Source organism: Diceros bicornis, chromosome 22 (assembly GCF_020826845.1).
Source record: "Diceros bicornis minor isolate mBicDic1 chromosome 22, mDicBic1.mat.cur, whole genome shotgun sequence".
Taxonomy (NCBI): Eukaryota; Metazoa; Chordata; class Mammalia; order Perissodactyla; family Rhinocerotidae; genus Diceros; species Diceros bicornis.
In genome coordinates, this window is record NC_080761.1 from 24,761,579 (window position 1) to 24,779,387 (window position 17,809).

The following is a 17,809-nucleotide window of genomic DNA, read 5'->3' on the forward strand; positions in this document are numbered from 1 at the left end:
CCTACAGTGGTATTCATTAAAAGTGAAAAACTAAAAATAATCTCCATGAATGTCTAATAATGAAGAACCTGGTAATAAAGTGTGAGATAACAACTTATGGAATATTCTTCAACTATTTAAAAGGATAATTATGAAGATCATGGAGCTGTGGCAGACTTGGTACACAGTCCACAAGAAGTTCTGATCCCCTTCCATAGTACAGAGTTGTAGCTAAGAAGCAGCTACCCAGCCAGGGGCTACATTTTCTAGACGACCCTTGCATCTAGGTGTGGCCACATGACTAGTTTCCACAATGAGTGATAAACTAGTGTGAGAACGAGAACAGAAGTAATGTGTGTTTCTTCTAGGCTAAGGATGTTCAGAAGCAAATATGCCTTCTCTACACTGCTTGTTTCCACTTTCACAGACTCTGTACAGGTGACCATAGAGATGCCAGAGCCACAAGATGGAAGGAACCTGGGTCCCTACCTCACTGGATAGACAAGAGTCTTTGCCCACCAGCAACATCCACACTGGACTATTAAGTGAGTGAGAAATAACTTGCTATTGTTTTTAAGGCAATAAAAATTGCCTATATTTCAGGTTTATTTGCTATAAGAACTCATAGACAATGCTTTAATGCTAAATCAAAAATGCAGAGTACAAAATAACTTTTATGTGATTACAACAGTGTAAAATTATGTACACTTGGAGATAGCACTTAGAAAAATACAGAAATAAATATGTGAGGTTTATTTAAGTAGGAGAGATTATAGATAAATTTTTTGTCATTAAATTTCAATTATTTCTTTTTTGAAAAGGTAGTATATACTCTGTTTAAGGTTAAAGTGGGAAAATACACTTAAAATTTCAACCTGAAACATTTCTGTTATAATTGGACCATTAACAGAAGATTAAATTCTAGTTATCTGGAAATTTCACTTACGTGGACCTGCTCATTTACCCACCAATACCAGAAAAATGAGTTAGTGCTAGACACTGTATATAAATCTAGTTGAGGGGTGACAAATGCTGGAGGAGATGCATGAGCCAGAGTGATGAGGTTTCTAAGGTAAGACATAAAAAATTGTGAAGATATTTGTGTCCCATGTGAATGCTCACCAAAAGGTGACCTCAGCAGTGGAGGATTTTAGTAATCAAGTGGATAGGATGACCAAATCTGTGGATACCAGTTAGCCTCTTTCCTCAGCCACTCCTGTCATTGTCCAGTGGGCTCATGAACAATGTGGCCATGGTGGCAGGGATGGAGGTTATGCATGGGCTCAGCAATGTAGACTTCCAGTCACCGAGGCCCACCTGGCTACAGCCACTGCTGAGTGCCCAATCTGCCAGCAGCAGAGACCAACATTTAGTCCCTAATATGGCACCATTCCCAGGGTGATCAGCCAGCTACCTGGTGGTAGGTTGATTATATTGGCCCACTTCCACCATGAAAGGGGCAGCACCTTATTTGTACTGAAATAGACACATAGAAGAGAAGATAGACACTCAGAGGGAGGCGGTGTGAAGATAGAGGCAGAGATTGGACCCATGTGGCCAAAAGCCAAGGAATGTCAAGAGCTATGACAGCCACTAGTAGCTAGAAGAGGCCTGGAATGATTCTCCCCTGGATCCTCTGTAGGGAGTGTGGCCCTGCTGACACCTTGATTTTGACTTCTGGCTTCCAAAATTGTGAGAGAATACATGTCTGTTGTTTTAAGTCACCAATTTTACAGAAATAGCAGCCCTAGGAAACTAAAACAAAATCTGTAAACTACTGCAAAATCTATATTAGTTTCCTGTGGCTGCTGTAGCAAATTGCTGTAAACTTGGAGGCTAAAAACAACAGAAATGTATTCTCTCACGGTTCTGGAGGCTAAAAGTCTGAAATCCAGCAGGGCCACACTTCCTCAGAGGGCTCCAGGAAAGAATCTGGTCCCTGCCACTGTCAGCCTCTGGTGGCTGCCCAGCGTTCCTGGGCTTGTGGCCGCATCGCCCGTCTCTGCCTCCGTATTCAAATCAACTTCTCCTCTGTGTGTCTGTTTCCTCCTCTTCTGTTAACTCTCCCTATCCCAATTAGCCCAAGACAGGTATCATCAGGAAAGGTACAGCTTTCAAGACCTAGTAATTGACCAAAAAAATATAACCTTTGGAAACCCTGTTGTATAAAGAAAAAGCATTCGACTTGAAGTGAAAAGATCTAGATATGACTGTCTTGGCTCTAACCCTGAGTAGAACAAACCACTTCACTTCTCCGAGGCTTGGTGTCTTCATCTGCAAAGCCGAGACGGTACAGGGTTGTGAAAATTCACTTAAGATGAGATTATATAAAAAGAAATCTTTGTGAAAGTAAACATGACACAGATTATGCTATTGCCTTCCCCAAATCTCATTCCCCTCCCCCAACATCTAAAATAATTCATTTTTAGACAGCAGATTATCCCTTAAACTACCACTTCACTTTCTGAAAAAGTCCTAGAAACACTACCCTCCGCCAATATAGCAGACAAGGAAAATTGGTCTATTTACATAATTAGCTTTGGCTTTGTTTACAGCATTGGAGCAGGCAACATCTGACTTTTATTCCTGAGTGAAACCCAGACCACAGCCAGGGGAGGTCCAAGCCATGGCATTCTGCTGCTCCCTCGCTGACTTTCCCAAACGGGGCACTGGAGGAACCACCACTCCGACACCATATGGTCTGTGTTTGGCTAGAAGAAGGGGAACCCCACCCAGCCCTGTAGAAAGTACACTAACCTGGGTGGGCTTTACTGCCACCGAGGAACATGTCCTGCGGTTCCTACTAGGAAAGGTGGGCAAGGTAAACCCTAGTTCACTGTCACTTACATACACACATAGAAGGCACACGGATACAGATCCCAGGATCCACAGGTAGCCATGTGAACACTGTCACACGAGCACCTGCAGATACATGTGAGGCATCACTTTCCCAGACACCCAGATACATAGATAGACACAGCGTGAACTTGTTCCTAACCAGTCTTGCCTTCTAAATGCTTGGGAAAGGGGGGACATAGCAGGGAGCAGTGTGCAACTACCATCATTTCCCATGGTGCAGTTACTTGTGATGTGTCTGTGTCTATCCTTGTAACTTGATCCCAGTGCCTTCCATCAACTCTTAAACCTCCCCTAGATTGTATCACTGTTTGCTTCACCCATGAATGGGCTTAGCAGGTACCGAGGGCATCAATGAGCCCTCCACATGCCACAGACCAGTGTCCTGAGAAAGAGAAAATTTTATTTCCCAAAGCTTTGTCCCAGCACTTCTATTTCTTTACACCAGGGCCCATACACAACTATTTTGTGTGTGTGTGTGAGGAAGATTAGTCCTGAGCTAACATCTGTTGCCACTCCTCTTTTTTGCTGAGGAAGATTGGCCCTGGGCTAACACCTGTGTCCATCTTCCTCTACTTTACGTGGGACGCCTGCCACAGCATGGCTTTGATAAGCAGTACACGGATGTCCACATCCAGGATCCGAACCTGCGAACCCCAGGCTGCCGAAGCACAGAGCGCAAACTTAACCGCTATGCAACGGGGCTGGGCCCTGACACAACTCTTTTTCTTAATGGTTTTATTCCTGATGGCTCCCTCTTTTCAGAATGCTAACAACTACTCTTCTAAATTAGATTTAGTATGAGTTCAGTTTCTAATTAGCTCAAATTAAAGTCCTAGAAAGCAGCAATGCACAATTTAAACCCGCAGGCTAGAATCTCAGAGAAGGTGCAGGATTTGGACTCCAAATAAGTTGTCCCCAGTAACATAAAACTAAAAAAAGGGGGATTGTTTTCATATGTGAACTCCCTTAAATAAGTCTTCCCCTTTATGATTCCCTTTTAGCTTTAAATAAGTCATTAAAAAAAAGAGTCCCAAAGAGAGAAAAGAAAAAGTAAGCCTGACATTCCTCAATATCCTCCGTTCACGGTGTCATATCCCTGTAATTCCCAAAATGAATCAGAGAGACTGAAGAGAACAATAAACAGACACTTCCTTGATGGTTCGCAGAGAGTGTTGTACAGGACCACACAGCACCACCATGTCCATCTACGAAGTGCATGGAAAGCCATATACACAAAGACACCTGTTTCCTGTCTTCTCAGTTAAACAAAAAACAAAACCCACGAACAAGCCCAAAGCCGGGCTGCCATGGATGGCAGGACTTCAGTCTTTCAGGCCCAGCTGTCAGAAAGGAGTGCCAGCCCTTTGGCAGTGCTGCACATGAGTAAGCAGAAGATGGCTAAGTGGAATTTCAAGAAATAACAAACTTAAGACATGGATGTGGTTATCCAAACATCAAGGGACTTCTCCATTTACACATGGATAATTGTGCAGTTATACGCTTTGTTACATGGAGACTGGATGGGAGCAACGGAGCTCATCCTCAGCTTACCATCCCCCTGGAGGTCTTTGCACACACCCTCAGGGGCTGGAAGCAGAGATGAGAGCCCATTAGCACCAAACCAAGATGGATTTCACATTCGATTCCTAACATCTGAACAAGTGCAGAATAGTCATAGGCATCTAGCAGTTTGGCCCAAGTTCTGTTCCTCAGTGAGCCCACCAATCCTCAAGATCTCACTGAGAAGATCAAGCAATCTAGCTTTCCTCAGGTGCAAAATGGGGGTGGTGAAATTGGAGTTTACATCCCTCCTGATGATTAGGTAATTTAGTGCTTGGAAAATGCTGCGATCTTCTCACCCCCCCCCCAAAGCCCCAGTAGACAGTTGTACGTGATAGTTGCACATCCTTCTAGTTGCTGTATGTGGGACGCGGCCTCAGCATGGCCAGAGAAGCGGTGCGTCAGTGCACGCCCGGGATCCGAACCTGGGCCACCAGCAGCAGAGCGCGCGCACTTAACCCCTAAGCCACGGGGTCGGCCCAAATGCTGCGATCTTTACCTTAAGGTATAGGGCTTGGCTCACAAAACAAGAAAGGGTCCTGTTTGCTGCCATTGTATGAGGTGATCAACTCAACTGGATTGGATCCTCCTAGGTCAAGAAGGCAGAGTTGAATGCCCTGGGATAAGCTGAGACTTTGGTATCCAGTGGGAAAAGATGTGAAAACTGACTTTACCACCTACTGGCTATGTGACTTTGGGAAATATCCTGAATCCCTCTGGATCTCAGTTTTGTTATCAAAAAGACCTAAATGATCATAGGACGGAACATGAAAACAGGTAACACAGCCAAGCTCCAGGTCAGAGTCTGGCACCCAAAACATGTTCCTTTTTTGAGCATTTAGGAAGTACACATAAGCAAGAAGAAAATAAAAATCATCTGTAAACCTAAAAATGACCTCTGTTATTTCTATGTGTCTTGGTCTCTGTTTTCTGTTTTGTTTTGGTTATTTTTTTTTTTTGCAGGAAAGGATTTGCCCTGAGTTAATATCTGTTGCCAATCTTTCCTCTTTTTTTTTCTTCTCGCCAAAGCTCCAAGCATGCTTGTATATCTCACTGTAAGTCCTTCTAGTTCTTCTATGTGAGCCACCGGCACAACATGGCGACTGAAAAATGGGTGGTGTGGTTCCGCCACTGGGAAACGAACCCAGGCCGCCAAAGCGGAGAGCGTGGAACTTGAACCACTAGGCCATCAGGGCTGGCTCTCTGTCTTTTTTTTTTGTTTCTCTCTCTCTCTGTTTCAATATTTATAAATTTTTATGGAAGGGATTTTTGTGTAGCCTACATCTTTCACTTAATATATCTAGCCCTTTCCTGGAGTCTATCTTTCTGTCACTGAATATTCTTCCACAACACGATTTTAGTGGCTGTATAGTCTTCCATTATTTAAATGTACCATCATTTATTGACCAGGTAAAAGTGTTCGTTTACCTAAAGTTTTTACACGTGAAACCAAAAAATACTTGAGGACTAAATCCACACTATGGAAAAAATCAAACTGAACGTAGTTTGCCAATAATTAAATAGAAAATTAGTCATAACATGCCTGTGTGAGTACAATGTCTCCTTTCTTCTCTCACCACCAAACCTGCTCACTAAGAAACTGCTCAAGTCCATGGTAAGGAGTGATAGGACCACGTCTGTAACCTTATCTCAACCTGGACCTGCTTTCATTGCTTCTATCTATGCCCCTGACTTGCACTGTCCACTGGCATATACCATGCTGGCCTGCTGACTTCTCCATGTTGTTGAGCTCACCGCAGAAAGCTGTCCTTGCAAGACAGATTCCTGCCAAGGATGGTAGGATTTACACTGCTTATATTTATTACTATTGGTCCATCCAACTCCAGCATAAGTTCTGTTTATTATCATAGACATATAGGTCATTTGGGAACATTTAGTCACCTCTTTCAATTCTATGAAGTCTTCAAGCATTTCTAACATCTGGGACTCTGTTCTACTCTCTTCTTGAATATATCTAGGGAAGAAGATATATTTTTGGGGGGATGTGTCCTATGCACATGTGCACACACATATGGTACATAATAAACTATCTAAATGCCTAAGAGCATGTTACATCTGGCACTTTTATGGTAGACAGGAATTTTATGTATATACACAAATCATATATATAATCCCCAAGCAAAATACTCAGTATCTTTGGCACCTTTGTAGATAGAATATATATCTCTCTTTATAGCTGTTTTTCTCTGAGCATTTGTCACAATTAATTAAAATACATTTACATGAATCTTTAAGTAAATTCCATCAGACCAGTTTCTGTCTGGTTGGGAAATAATTACTGGCCACTTGCTAAGTGCCTCCACCTCCTATAGTATGTTTCAGTGAACTAAAGACCTCTGGCAATCATAGATTTACAACTCAGCAAGATTAAATAATTTACTGTTATTTATGACAGCAAAGCTGGGTCTTCTGTATTATATTCCACATTAGCATCTGTCACTTTACATTTAGGAGATCCTGTCCAAAAAAAGATTATGCCTCCTCACCAAACGTTCAGCAGGGCTGCAGGAACAGGCACCCTGACAAAGATCCTGACAAAATGCTTTAAAGCGTCGATAGTGCCTGCAGCTGTGCATTTTCAGGCTACCCAGCAGATTAGCCTGGAGTCTCTTAGCCTCTGCTTAGTCTGTTCCTCTCGGTAATCTCTCACATGGCCCAGTCCATTAGGCTTGAAAATCCTCATGAAATGAGCAGATTAAGATCTGGCCTCAATAGGGGGCAGTGGGGCAGGAGGAGGTAGGGGTGAGGGGAGTGTGCTCTTACTACAGCCTGAGCCTCAGAGAAGTTTAAGGTGGAAAAGCGTGGCATTGACCCAGCGAATTCATAACAGGAAATAATGCACAGACCATGCAAAAAAAGTCCTTTATGTTAAGTTAAAGTCTATACCAGAGCAGCTGCTGCCATCTCAAGTACCGTGGCGGAGTGTGAATGCATGTGTGTTTGTGTGTGCGTGAGTGATTGAGAGAGTGTGTGTGTGTGTGTGTGTGTGTGTGTGCGCGCGCGCGCGCGCGCGCGCGCGTGCTGGGAGGGGGAGGGGATCATGACTCCAGCAGTCGCCACCCAAGCCTTAGCCAGAGGCACGGAGGAATGCCAAGTGTCAAGAGGAAGCCTTACCAGAGCAACTGTGGTCAGCCACTGAGACTGAAATGCACATACGCACACGTCCTTTTTTTATTCTAATCAGAGGAAAACAGTTTGGTAATATATGAACAAATAAAATAATTAATAATCCATTATCACATTCAATCCTCCCAACAACCCTGGAAGATGAGGGAGGCAAGCATCATCACTTTCCCTATTTTTATAAATTAGGAAACAAACCCTAGAAGGCGAGGTGACTTCCTCACAGTCATAAAAGTTGCGATGGTAGTACCATGATTCCAATCCAGCTTGTCCTTTTTTCTTCGTTATTCTTTACTGATGTGTTTAGTTACAAAAGCAATGCATCTACGTGTATGATTATTTAATAAATAGAAGTAGATAGAGTAGAAAGAAAAGGATTCTTCTTCACTCCCCATACACACACACATACCCCAGATAGACCCACTGTTAACTGTTTGCAGTGTGTTTCCAACTCTATTGTCTATGCCTAAACTATATACACAAAAGTGGGGTCATGCTACAGATGATACTCTACTAATTGCTTTGTTTCACTTAACAAACTATCATTCATATCTTTCTCATGTCACATATAGATTCATATCCTTTGTTTATGGATTTTAATGCATCCATGGTGTGGCTGTGTCATAAATTATGTACCTGTTCTCTACTGTTGAATATATAGACTGTTTCCAAGTTTTTGTTTAGCAAAATGCTGCAGTGAGTATTCTTGTTGTACATAGACCTTTCCACATTTGTGCTAGAAAACCTACAGGATAGATTCTTAGATGAAGGGATCCTGGATTATTGGACAAGTACTCTATTAATTTAAATATATACTGCCAAACTGCCTGACCAAAAAGTTGTATCAATTTAATTTCTGCAAACAGTAGGCAAACATGACAATTTTCCAACACCCACACCACCTCTGCGTATTTTCTACTTTTTTTCAAATTGAAAGATTGCTTTTATTTATATTTCTTTGGTTATTAATGAGATTGATCACCTTTTCATGTGTTTGTTGTTGACAATATTTCTTTTGGATTGTTTGAATTTTCTTCTTGATTTGGAAAAGCTTTTCCTATATTGTAGATATTAACTATTTGTTGTAAAACTCTCATCTCAGTATTTTGTGGAGTATTTTGACCAATAAACTTTGGTCTTCTGATTTCAAATTCCTTTCTCTTTCTATTAGTAAATACAGAACTAGATAGCCCTAGATACAAAATGGGCCTCTTATTAAGAGAAAACAATGGAAAGGCAATAATTAAATATTATATTTCTACAAAACACTTATTAGGAGAGACTTGGAAAGGGAAAGCAAGACTTCTGTGATTTTACGCCAAGAAAAAGAATTTCTTTGGGGATTGAATGTTCCTGAAATTTTCTCTTCAAACAAATATAGACATTAATCCAAAATCTGACGTCACTAAAAACGTAAGAGATGAAAGATATTTAAAGACTCAGAAAATGTGGATTTTAACAAGTCTTATGTATACTCTAGATATCCTCTTATTCATCATTAATGAGAGTCAAGTCAGATAAAAGGACCTAAAACTCTCCCTTTGGCTCTGCAAGGATAAACAGTAAAGGCATATTGGCCAAATCTTGAGAGTTTGCAATTAAGTGTCAAGGCTGTAGGCTAGCTAACAAAGGATGTTCCAGCCCTGACTTTCTACCTTCAATTTAAAAATCCCTGGGAAATGTAGACCTTTTTTTTCCCCACCTATTATTCCCAAATAATCCTGCTCAAATTCTATTACAACGCTTGTTCATGTTACTGTCTAACAGAAGAGTGGTCAGGGTTCAAAAGATGAGGGTTAAGGTTGGTGAAGCCAATATCTATGCTTAGATTCCTCAAAAATAGGTTCCAACTTCTATTCCTTAAGTCTGTACAGAAACTAGCAAACTTCCAGAGTTCACAAAGGGCTCAGGGAGAACAGATGTTTTATAGAAAATTCTTAGGGCAAGTTTCACACATAACGTTGCTGATGTGTGTCTGTCTTTTCAATAAACATCCTTATGCTTTATCACAAGATTTAATAAAGCAGCTTAGTTATAACTGCCATCTGGGACTCTGGACACATTAAACAAAGCTTAAAATAACCCACAACAGCAACTGGGAGGGCCCAGCTGTTCTCAAAACCTCTCCCACTCCTTTTATTTCCCCATAAAAAAAGTGAATGAAGACCAGGGGCTGAAAGTATCAAGACTGAGCTGACCCAAACAGGGACATGGATGGAAGCAAGGGCTCCCTGAAGTTTGCTATTGCTCATATAACAGATTTCCCAATTCCACAATTCAGGGATGGGGATTTGGAAAGGGAAGCAAGATAGAGTTATGGAAGGCTCTTTAGGGTTTTCTAATGTATTACAAAACTTCCCAATGTCTGGGCCACAGTGGCTCATTCCATTAACCTATTCTATTGTGAACCCCAGCAAAAAATACAGAGCAATGACCACCCAGTTCTTTTTCCCTTCTAGAGACAAGACCTGGAATCAGCAAACCCCAGATTTCCAGATCCTTTCCAAGAAAGAAGCACAGCTTCCTTCTTCTTCCCTCCCTATACCCCACGCACCACCATATCCCATTCCGCTACCCTTCCAAACCTATGTTCCTTGTCTTTAGGGCCACACCACAATTTGTTCCCCAGATAATTCTAGTAAATGCCAAGGCAAATGTATTCTCATTCTTTGGAGCAACCACCTTTTCATGACCCATTGGAATCAAATACCACCTGTGCAGGCATCTATCTGGAGGGCACACCCAAGTCCCTTGTTCACCCAGCATTCCTCATACAATTGCACTCCAGCTTCCCCCACTAAAAGATTTCACGAGGCATTGAGCAACTCTTGAATTCTGTAATTCAATATTATTATTATTATTATTATTATTACTACTGATCATCATATGACCAGTACAGTGCATGGCTGGTCAGCAAATGGATTTTCGCTTGGCTAAAACTTGCAAGAGAGCTATAAGTGTTTGCAAAGGGGCCCGCTACATGTTTTATTCAACACATGCAGTCAAATCATTATTATCTGAGATGTATTCAGTTGACCACAATAACACTCCTTTACATTTCTTAGTGCCGTGGATGTTACAAAATTCTTTCATAGGCAGTGCTTCATCTGATTTCCAGGATAATTCAGTGATGTTGTCATACCCAATTTATAGATGAGGAAACAAGTGGTTTCTAGGCATTTCAAGAGGCTAAAGCATGTGCCCTGCAACTTGTATGGCAGAGCCAGGAAAAGAAGGCGAGCATTCCAGCTGCCGATACAGTGCTTTTTCCACCGTACCTCAGTGCCTCCTAGGCTGAAGTCAATAGTGTGTGGTTATCATATGAAGAAATCTGGTTTGGGTTTGCCAAAAAATGTGTTTGTAGTATTTGGTGACCTACCTTTATTTAATCTATAGTTACTTTTGGTTGTAACAATCTGTACCTATTAACAAAAAAAAAAGTAGATTTTAAATGCTAAGTTGTAGAGCTGTGCTGTCCAGTACGGTAGCTACTAACAACTTGTGGCTATTTAAATTTTAATTTTAATTAATTAAAAGTAAATAACATATAAAGTTCAGGTCTTCAGTCACACTAGCTGCATTTCCTATGTCCAATAGTCACACGTGGCTAGTGCCTAAGACAGTGCAGGTTATAGAACATTCCCATCATCACAGAAAGTTCTGTTGGACAGTTCTGATATCCAATGTCATCTCCAGAGATAGAAGACTAGAAAAACTAGTACCATCTTGAGGCAGACACAGTGCTGTCATTTGTCCAACATCAAGGGTGTTTTAGGACTAAAAAAGAAGATGAGACTAAAGAGGAGGAAGAGAGAGAGATGCTCTTAGCCTCAGATGGACCCACCCAGAGAAGGGCAAAGGCATTCTTGTAGCCACTGTGTTGCATTGAGCTCTTGAACGCTTTAAGAGATTAGAATAAATTGATACAGAGAGGCTCTAAACCCCTAAAGAGGATCTGAAGCAGATGGAAATAGAAATAGGTTAAGAAATCAATTAGCTACAAGCTAAGTCTAATCTCAATTCATTTAAATTATACTATTTACTCTTAGTACTTTGTAGGGGTTTTTTTCCCTCTACAGAGTATGACATAGCTTGTATCTTTAAAGGGGAGTTAAAATACTTCCGGGGATTTCTTAGATAAATTCACATAGGCATATATAAACTATAAAAACAGGTAAAAAGGGGCTGGCCCGGTGGTGCAAGTGGTTAAGTGTGCGCGCTCAGCTTCAGCGGCCCAGGGTTCGCCAGTTCGGATCCCGGGTGTGCACCAACGCACCACTTGGCAAGCCATGCTGTGGCCGCGTCCCATATAAAGCGGAGGAAGATGGGAAGAAGTTAGCCCAGGTCCGGTCTTCCTCAGCAAAAAAAGAGGAGGACTGGCAGATGTTAGCTCAGGGCTGATCTTCCTCACAAAAAAAAAAAAAAAACAGGTAAAAAGTATCTTTTCTCTCATTAATCCCTTCAAGTGGATTATATAAAAATCAAAGAGCCATAGTGATATTCAAAAAATCAAAAGCAAAACAAAAGTCATGTCAACAATGGAGGTGGCTGTTTCACCAAATCTTTACTCTCAAAATCTATAATTAAAAAAGAGAGAGAAATAAACATATATTCTCCTTTCCGGAAGGAACTATATTACAGATGACCAAAGCCCAACTGTGGGGAAAATGCCCAGTTTATAGAAAAATGCCAGCTAAAACATGTAGATGGAATTTGGGGATTAGAATATCATCATTTTGAAACCCCTAATGAAATAATCTACTCAAGATAGGATCATTAATGAATGCCAAAACAATTGGGTAAAGAGGATAAGGAACTGAATACTCACATGGTACAAAGTTCACCCAACAGGCGACTGGCTGGTCCCAAGGAGGAAAATAATGGAAGATACAGGCAATCAGCAGCATAGCCCCATAATCATCTCAGCATCATGAATGATGGGACAACCAGAGATTATATTTCCTAATATGATGCAACATGGATATATACCATTGCCTGTGAAATATTCTTGTAAAAGAAAAAGTTGACCCTCAATCTAATCAAGACTCGAGAACTAATTTCTAGTTCAAAAAAAAAAGAAGGAATAGAGTGAAAAGTTAAATGACACCATAAAGAAGTAATCAGAAAATTCCAGAATGGGGGGGGGGTATTCTACAGGATAACTGACTGACCTAGTCTCTTCAACAAGTCAGTTTCATTAGCAAAATTAAAATAAAAATAAAGAGAGAGGTACATTCTAGGTAAAAAGAGGTTTTAGACAGATAACCAAATGCAATGTGTGTTCCTTGATTAGGAGAAACTAGTTTGAACAAATCAGCTATAAAAAACATTTCAGAATAATTGAGGAAATCTGAATGTGGACTAGGTAATAAATGACGTAAAGAAATCATTTATTTTGTTTGGGATGATAATGACATTGTAACTGTCAAGGAAAATGTTCTCTTTTTTTTTAGAGATCCATACTGAAGAATTTAGGGGCAAAATGTCATTTTCTTTAATGTATTTTAAAATCCTTTAGCTCCCAAAAAAGATAAAACAAATATAGAAAAATGTTAATAATCTTTAATAAAAATGTTTAACAAATGTTAAAAATGTAAAGTTAGGGTATGGGCATATAGAAGTCATTAATCTGTTCTCTCCACATTTCTGAAAGTTTGACATTTTCATAACAAAAATTTTTTAATCCCAAATTATACAGGTGTATGTCTGAGAATCTATTTCAAACTTTCTGAGATATTAAAATATACGTAGTATAGTTTATCATTTTAGAAATTCCAAACTTCTGTTCTCCTCCAGTAACTATATAATCAAAGAGCAACTATAGTTTTTTGTAGAAAGTTGCTTTGTAAAATTAACTTTTCAATCAACACCAAGATTTTTCAGATAGAGAGAATGCAGCCCACCTAGTTAGAGTCAAGTCAGTTCAAAGAGAAGAAATTCTACTTTTCTACTATTCTTCTACCCCTGTTTATGAATATCCAACAGGAAATCAAAAAAGGCCAAAGCGTTTGGAATCGAAGCGCATCATTCCTGAGTATAACTCAGCAGCCAAGTCAGGAGGCAAGTGCATTCCCGCCAATTTGCAATTAGTCAAGACCAAGTTTGCTCATGGTTATACAGTTCCTTTAAACCACCTTTCTCCCGAAGGCAGCCTTCTGATCATTCACTTTGCTTTTGCAAAAGCCCTCAAGAAGGTGAACAAAATGAGGAAAAGGTTACTAAAACTGGCTGTTTGAAATTTTGATAAATGTCTACCATTTTCTTCACCCATGCCCACTCATTTTAGAAGCAGTATTTTCAGATTATTTAAGAGATAGTGCTTCTATGTGGATTTCAATTTGTCATGCTGTCCTTCATAACAGCTGCTACGTTAAATTTGACTCTATTTTAAGCATATATTAACATATGCTAACTATCTCCTAATGTAAACTCCACTTTTAAAGTTAATAAAATGTGTTTATCAGAGAAGACCCATTGAAGTAAGAGGTTGAAGAGTCCTTACGGTAAAGTGTGCCAGGAAATATAAAGCATAATAATAATTTGCCCATACAAATCAACAACTGTAGCTTCAAAAATATCCTGACCCACAATAAATATTGGACAGGCTATGTTTCTCTCATTCCCTGGAAAAATTGGCCCAGGAAGGAGTATGAAAGCTGCCATAGCTCTCCCAAGGCCTGTTATTCTCCATCATTCCACAGGAACAGCTTTGTCAGACAAGAGTAAAAGACCATTTGTCGACCTCTCTCCAGATCCCTGATTCGAGCCAGCTTTCATCCACCCCAGTGAGGAGCCAGGGAGAAATGCAAGCCTTGCATCTCCAGCAGCATCGTCTGCTGGGGTTGGAACCACCACTCCCCCACCCAATTCACCCCGCAGGGCCCTGTTTCTCCCAATTGCTTTTGCTTATTTGAAAAAAAAAAAAAAAAAAAATCCTCTTTCCCCATCCCTGAAAGACTGAGAAGGGGGAATTACGCTAGACAAATGTGAAGCCTGGACATCCCCAAAGCTTCTTTAAAACACAAGAAATGAGAAAATAAAAAAGAGAAGGTTGGCAAGGAGGGAGGGAATCCAAATGCCACATAATCGTTTAGTTTCACTTTTTAAAATGTTCACACTCATTTATACATCAGCAGAGATTTCACTTAAAGAAAAGTTCCATGTGTGTGGGTCTGACCGCTTTAAGAAGGTTGAAATTACTCTTTTAGACAATGTTTCCCACAGAGAATTCAGAGACCCCTTAAGTGAGGTATCCCTCTTGGGGAAGTCCTTGAGATGCTGCGGGATTTGGGAAGGAGGAAATTGGAGTATGAGGCTATTTGCCAAATGGTGCTTCTAGTTGTAAGATAGGGAGGAAGGAGGGAGGTGGAGAAATGCCCAAGGTCTGAGAATTTAGATTGCAAAAGGAGACTGCAGAGGTCGTGGGAGAATGGAGAGGAAATGAAGAGGAAAACTGACAGGGAGAAGAGGCATGAAATGTCAAATGCCAAAGGGCGTCTTGGAGAGAAGTTGGGAATTGCTGTAAGAAAGGCATTGCAAATCTCATTTCAGACCATTTAGAGACATGCCTCCCGGGAACTGAACGCCCAGGCTGTAGAGCATCGAATTGATCTCCACCCCATCCCTTCCCTAATCAAATCAATCATGCAATAATTCCACGGGCTTAACGAACCAATGATATTTAAAAAAACCTTCAGGGTCCATGCTTGCCAAATACGTCAGGGATCAACACTGGGGTGTGTGTGTGTTCTGAGACAACACTACTGCTAAATTTGGCAGAACCAAGATTTAGGGTGGAAGAAGAAGATTGCAAAGAGGACATAGAAGGAAAAGGAAAAAAAAAAACGATGTTGGGAACCTACGAAAGAAGTCTATCTTAGAGGGAGGTTGTGAAAGCGGTCAGAACAAATACTACTAAAGGGCTGGGGAAGAGAACGTGGAAAAGAAACATGAGCAGGTGCCAGGCGTGGGCAGAGTCGGGGGAGAGTTCATGGCGATGTGGCAGGTTCAGGATGCCCGGGGGGGCTCAAAGAAGGGCGGGGAACCCTCAAGGCCTTTCGGGCGGTGGATGCTAACACGGCCCGGGTGTTCCGGGTGCGCCAGAGAGGCTGGGAGAGCGGCGGTGGCGGACGCTGGAGGAGAGGACCTGGCAGAGCTGCAGAGCTCGGGTCCAGGTTCGTCCAGGGGGCCGCAGGCGGGAGGGGTCAGGGGCGGGGAGAGGGGACGGCGGCGGGAAGCGAGGGGCGGCCAGGTCACTCACCCCGTTGGCCGCGGCCATCTGCACCACGATCTCCGTGGCCGTCCTGCTGAAGTACCTGCCGTCGCTGCCCACCACCATGGTGCAGCCCTGGCGGTCGCGCAGGTCGATGGATGACAGCACGCTCTGGATGAAGTTGGGCAGGTAGTTGCGCTGGCCCTCGAAGAGGCCGGTGGGCCGCCGCAGCCCCCCGCCGCCGGTCGGCCGCTGGTCCTGGTAGGGCGTCGTGGGCACCGTGAGCACGGGGATGGGGCTCCCCTCCATGGCGCCTCCTGGCCGGTCCTGCCGCGGCTCCCGGGAGCCAGAGGGAATCTGCAGCCCGCCGGGGCCCCCCACCAGCCTGGCGGCGCGCCCGGACTCCGCCTCGCGCCCCGGTCCCCTCCTCAGCCGGCCCGCGCCCTGCGCCCTCCGGCGGCACCGACCGTTCCTCGCTCTCCGCGCTGCCCCTTGCTGCCCCAGCAGAGTTTGGCCTCTACCTTTCAAGAAAGTTTTCTCCCGCCCAACTTCCTCTCCAGCCGGATCGCCCGAGATGCCCGCAGTTTCTTCCCCCAGCTAGACTCACTTTCGAGGCGTCCCAAAAGCCCGTTCCCAGTGCCAGCTACCCTGACCCCGGCGACGCCTGTTTGCGCGCCTGGCCCAAGCCTTCCCTGGAGATCGCTTCTCGCCGGGGCACACCCTCCGCTAGAAAATACCCTGGGAGTGGTGAGAGCTTAAGCAGGATTTGGGGTCCTCTCCCGCACCCCTAGCCCCTCTCCCCACCCCCCATCGGCAGCCCTCTCTCCCGGTCTCCCTGGGAGTGAGCAGTTTACACGCACAAGTTTCTTTTTTGAACAAGGACAAGGGAGGGAGCTGGGAGGGGGCTGAACCTTTTGCCATCAGCGAACAGCCCCAGCCAAAAATAACCTTGGAAAGGCGAGCTGAGAATTGTTATCTTCTGCCAGCGCTGAAATTGGAGGCTGGGCGCTGCGTGTCTGTGTGTACACATGCCCCACCACTACCATTTGTTGCAGGGAATCACATACTGTCAGGCCCTTCAATCCAGCAGGACTCACCCTGCCATCCACCCTGTTCCCCAGGCTCTCTCAACGAAGCACACTTTTCAATATGGAAACTTCTATTTTTTCCTGTTTGTTGTGGTGGTTGCAACAGTAGCAACACAGACACACGTTTCCTTATTCTTCTTGACCTTCTCGTCCTCCTTACCCAGCTCATGCTTAGAAACAGGCTTGTCCCACACTGTATTTGTTGGTGCTGCTGAGCTCTTACCAGGATTAATCACCTTCCACAGGAAGAGGGTAAAGCCCTTTTTAATATTCTGCCAGGAACAAATGAACAAACTCGAATTAAACAACGGCAGGGTACCAGGAACTGTGCTAGGTCCTTTCCCCGCATCCTCTCATTCTGCAAGGACTAGAGATGGTCTGACTTGTCTCCATAAACCTACCTACAATCCCAAACCAAGAAATACCCTACAGAAAATGGGAGTGAAGAGAGAATGGACTAAAAGAATAAAACCTAAAGAGGAAAGAAACAATTCTTATTTTTGCTTCTATCTCCTTTTACCTCAAAGCATTTTTGCACCCACTAAGGCTACTGTCCTGAAATCTCCTGCTGCTTCTCCTCCCCCAAATATTGTCCACTTCCTCGAACTAAGTTTGACTTGCTGTGGGGTTATACAGTATTTGATCGTAGTAAGACAGCTGTGGATAACGGCTCACACTTACATGCTGTTTTGCATTTGATAAAACACTTTGCATCTGCTTTCTCTTTGGAGGCTCAAAACAACTAAAAGAAGCAGGAATGGCATTCATATAATTCCCATTTTACAGAGGAGCAAAAGGAGGCTTTCTGTGAGGTCAAGGAAGTGGCCAACATGGCACTTATAGTCAGTCCAGATTCTTGTATGGCCCCTCCTCTCTTTATTAATATCATTCAACTGTGATGGGGAAACCACTGAAGCCATCAACTGAATCCTGTTGGGACTTGTTAGCTATTCTGGTAAATCACAAG

General features: G+C 42.8%; 1 protein-coding gene across 1 annotated transcript in view; it reads right to left on the reverse strand.

The window, feature by feature from the left end:
- The window catches only part of PGM5 (phosphoglucomutase 5), a 174,738-nt gene extending 158,659 nt beyond the window's left edge, over positions 1–16,079 (reverse strand). The window contains exon 1 of the mRNA XM_058565304.1: positions 15,803–16,079. Coding sequence (XP_058421287.1) covers positions 15,803–16,063 — 261 coding nt within the window. The 5' untranslated portion in view covers positions 16,064–16,079. The remainder of the gene's footprint in view (positions 1–15,802) is intronic.
- Positions 16,080–17,809: the final 1,730 nt, after the last annotated feature.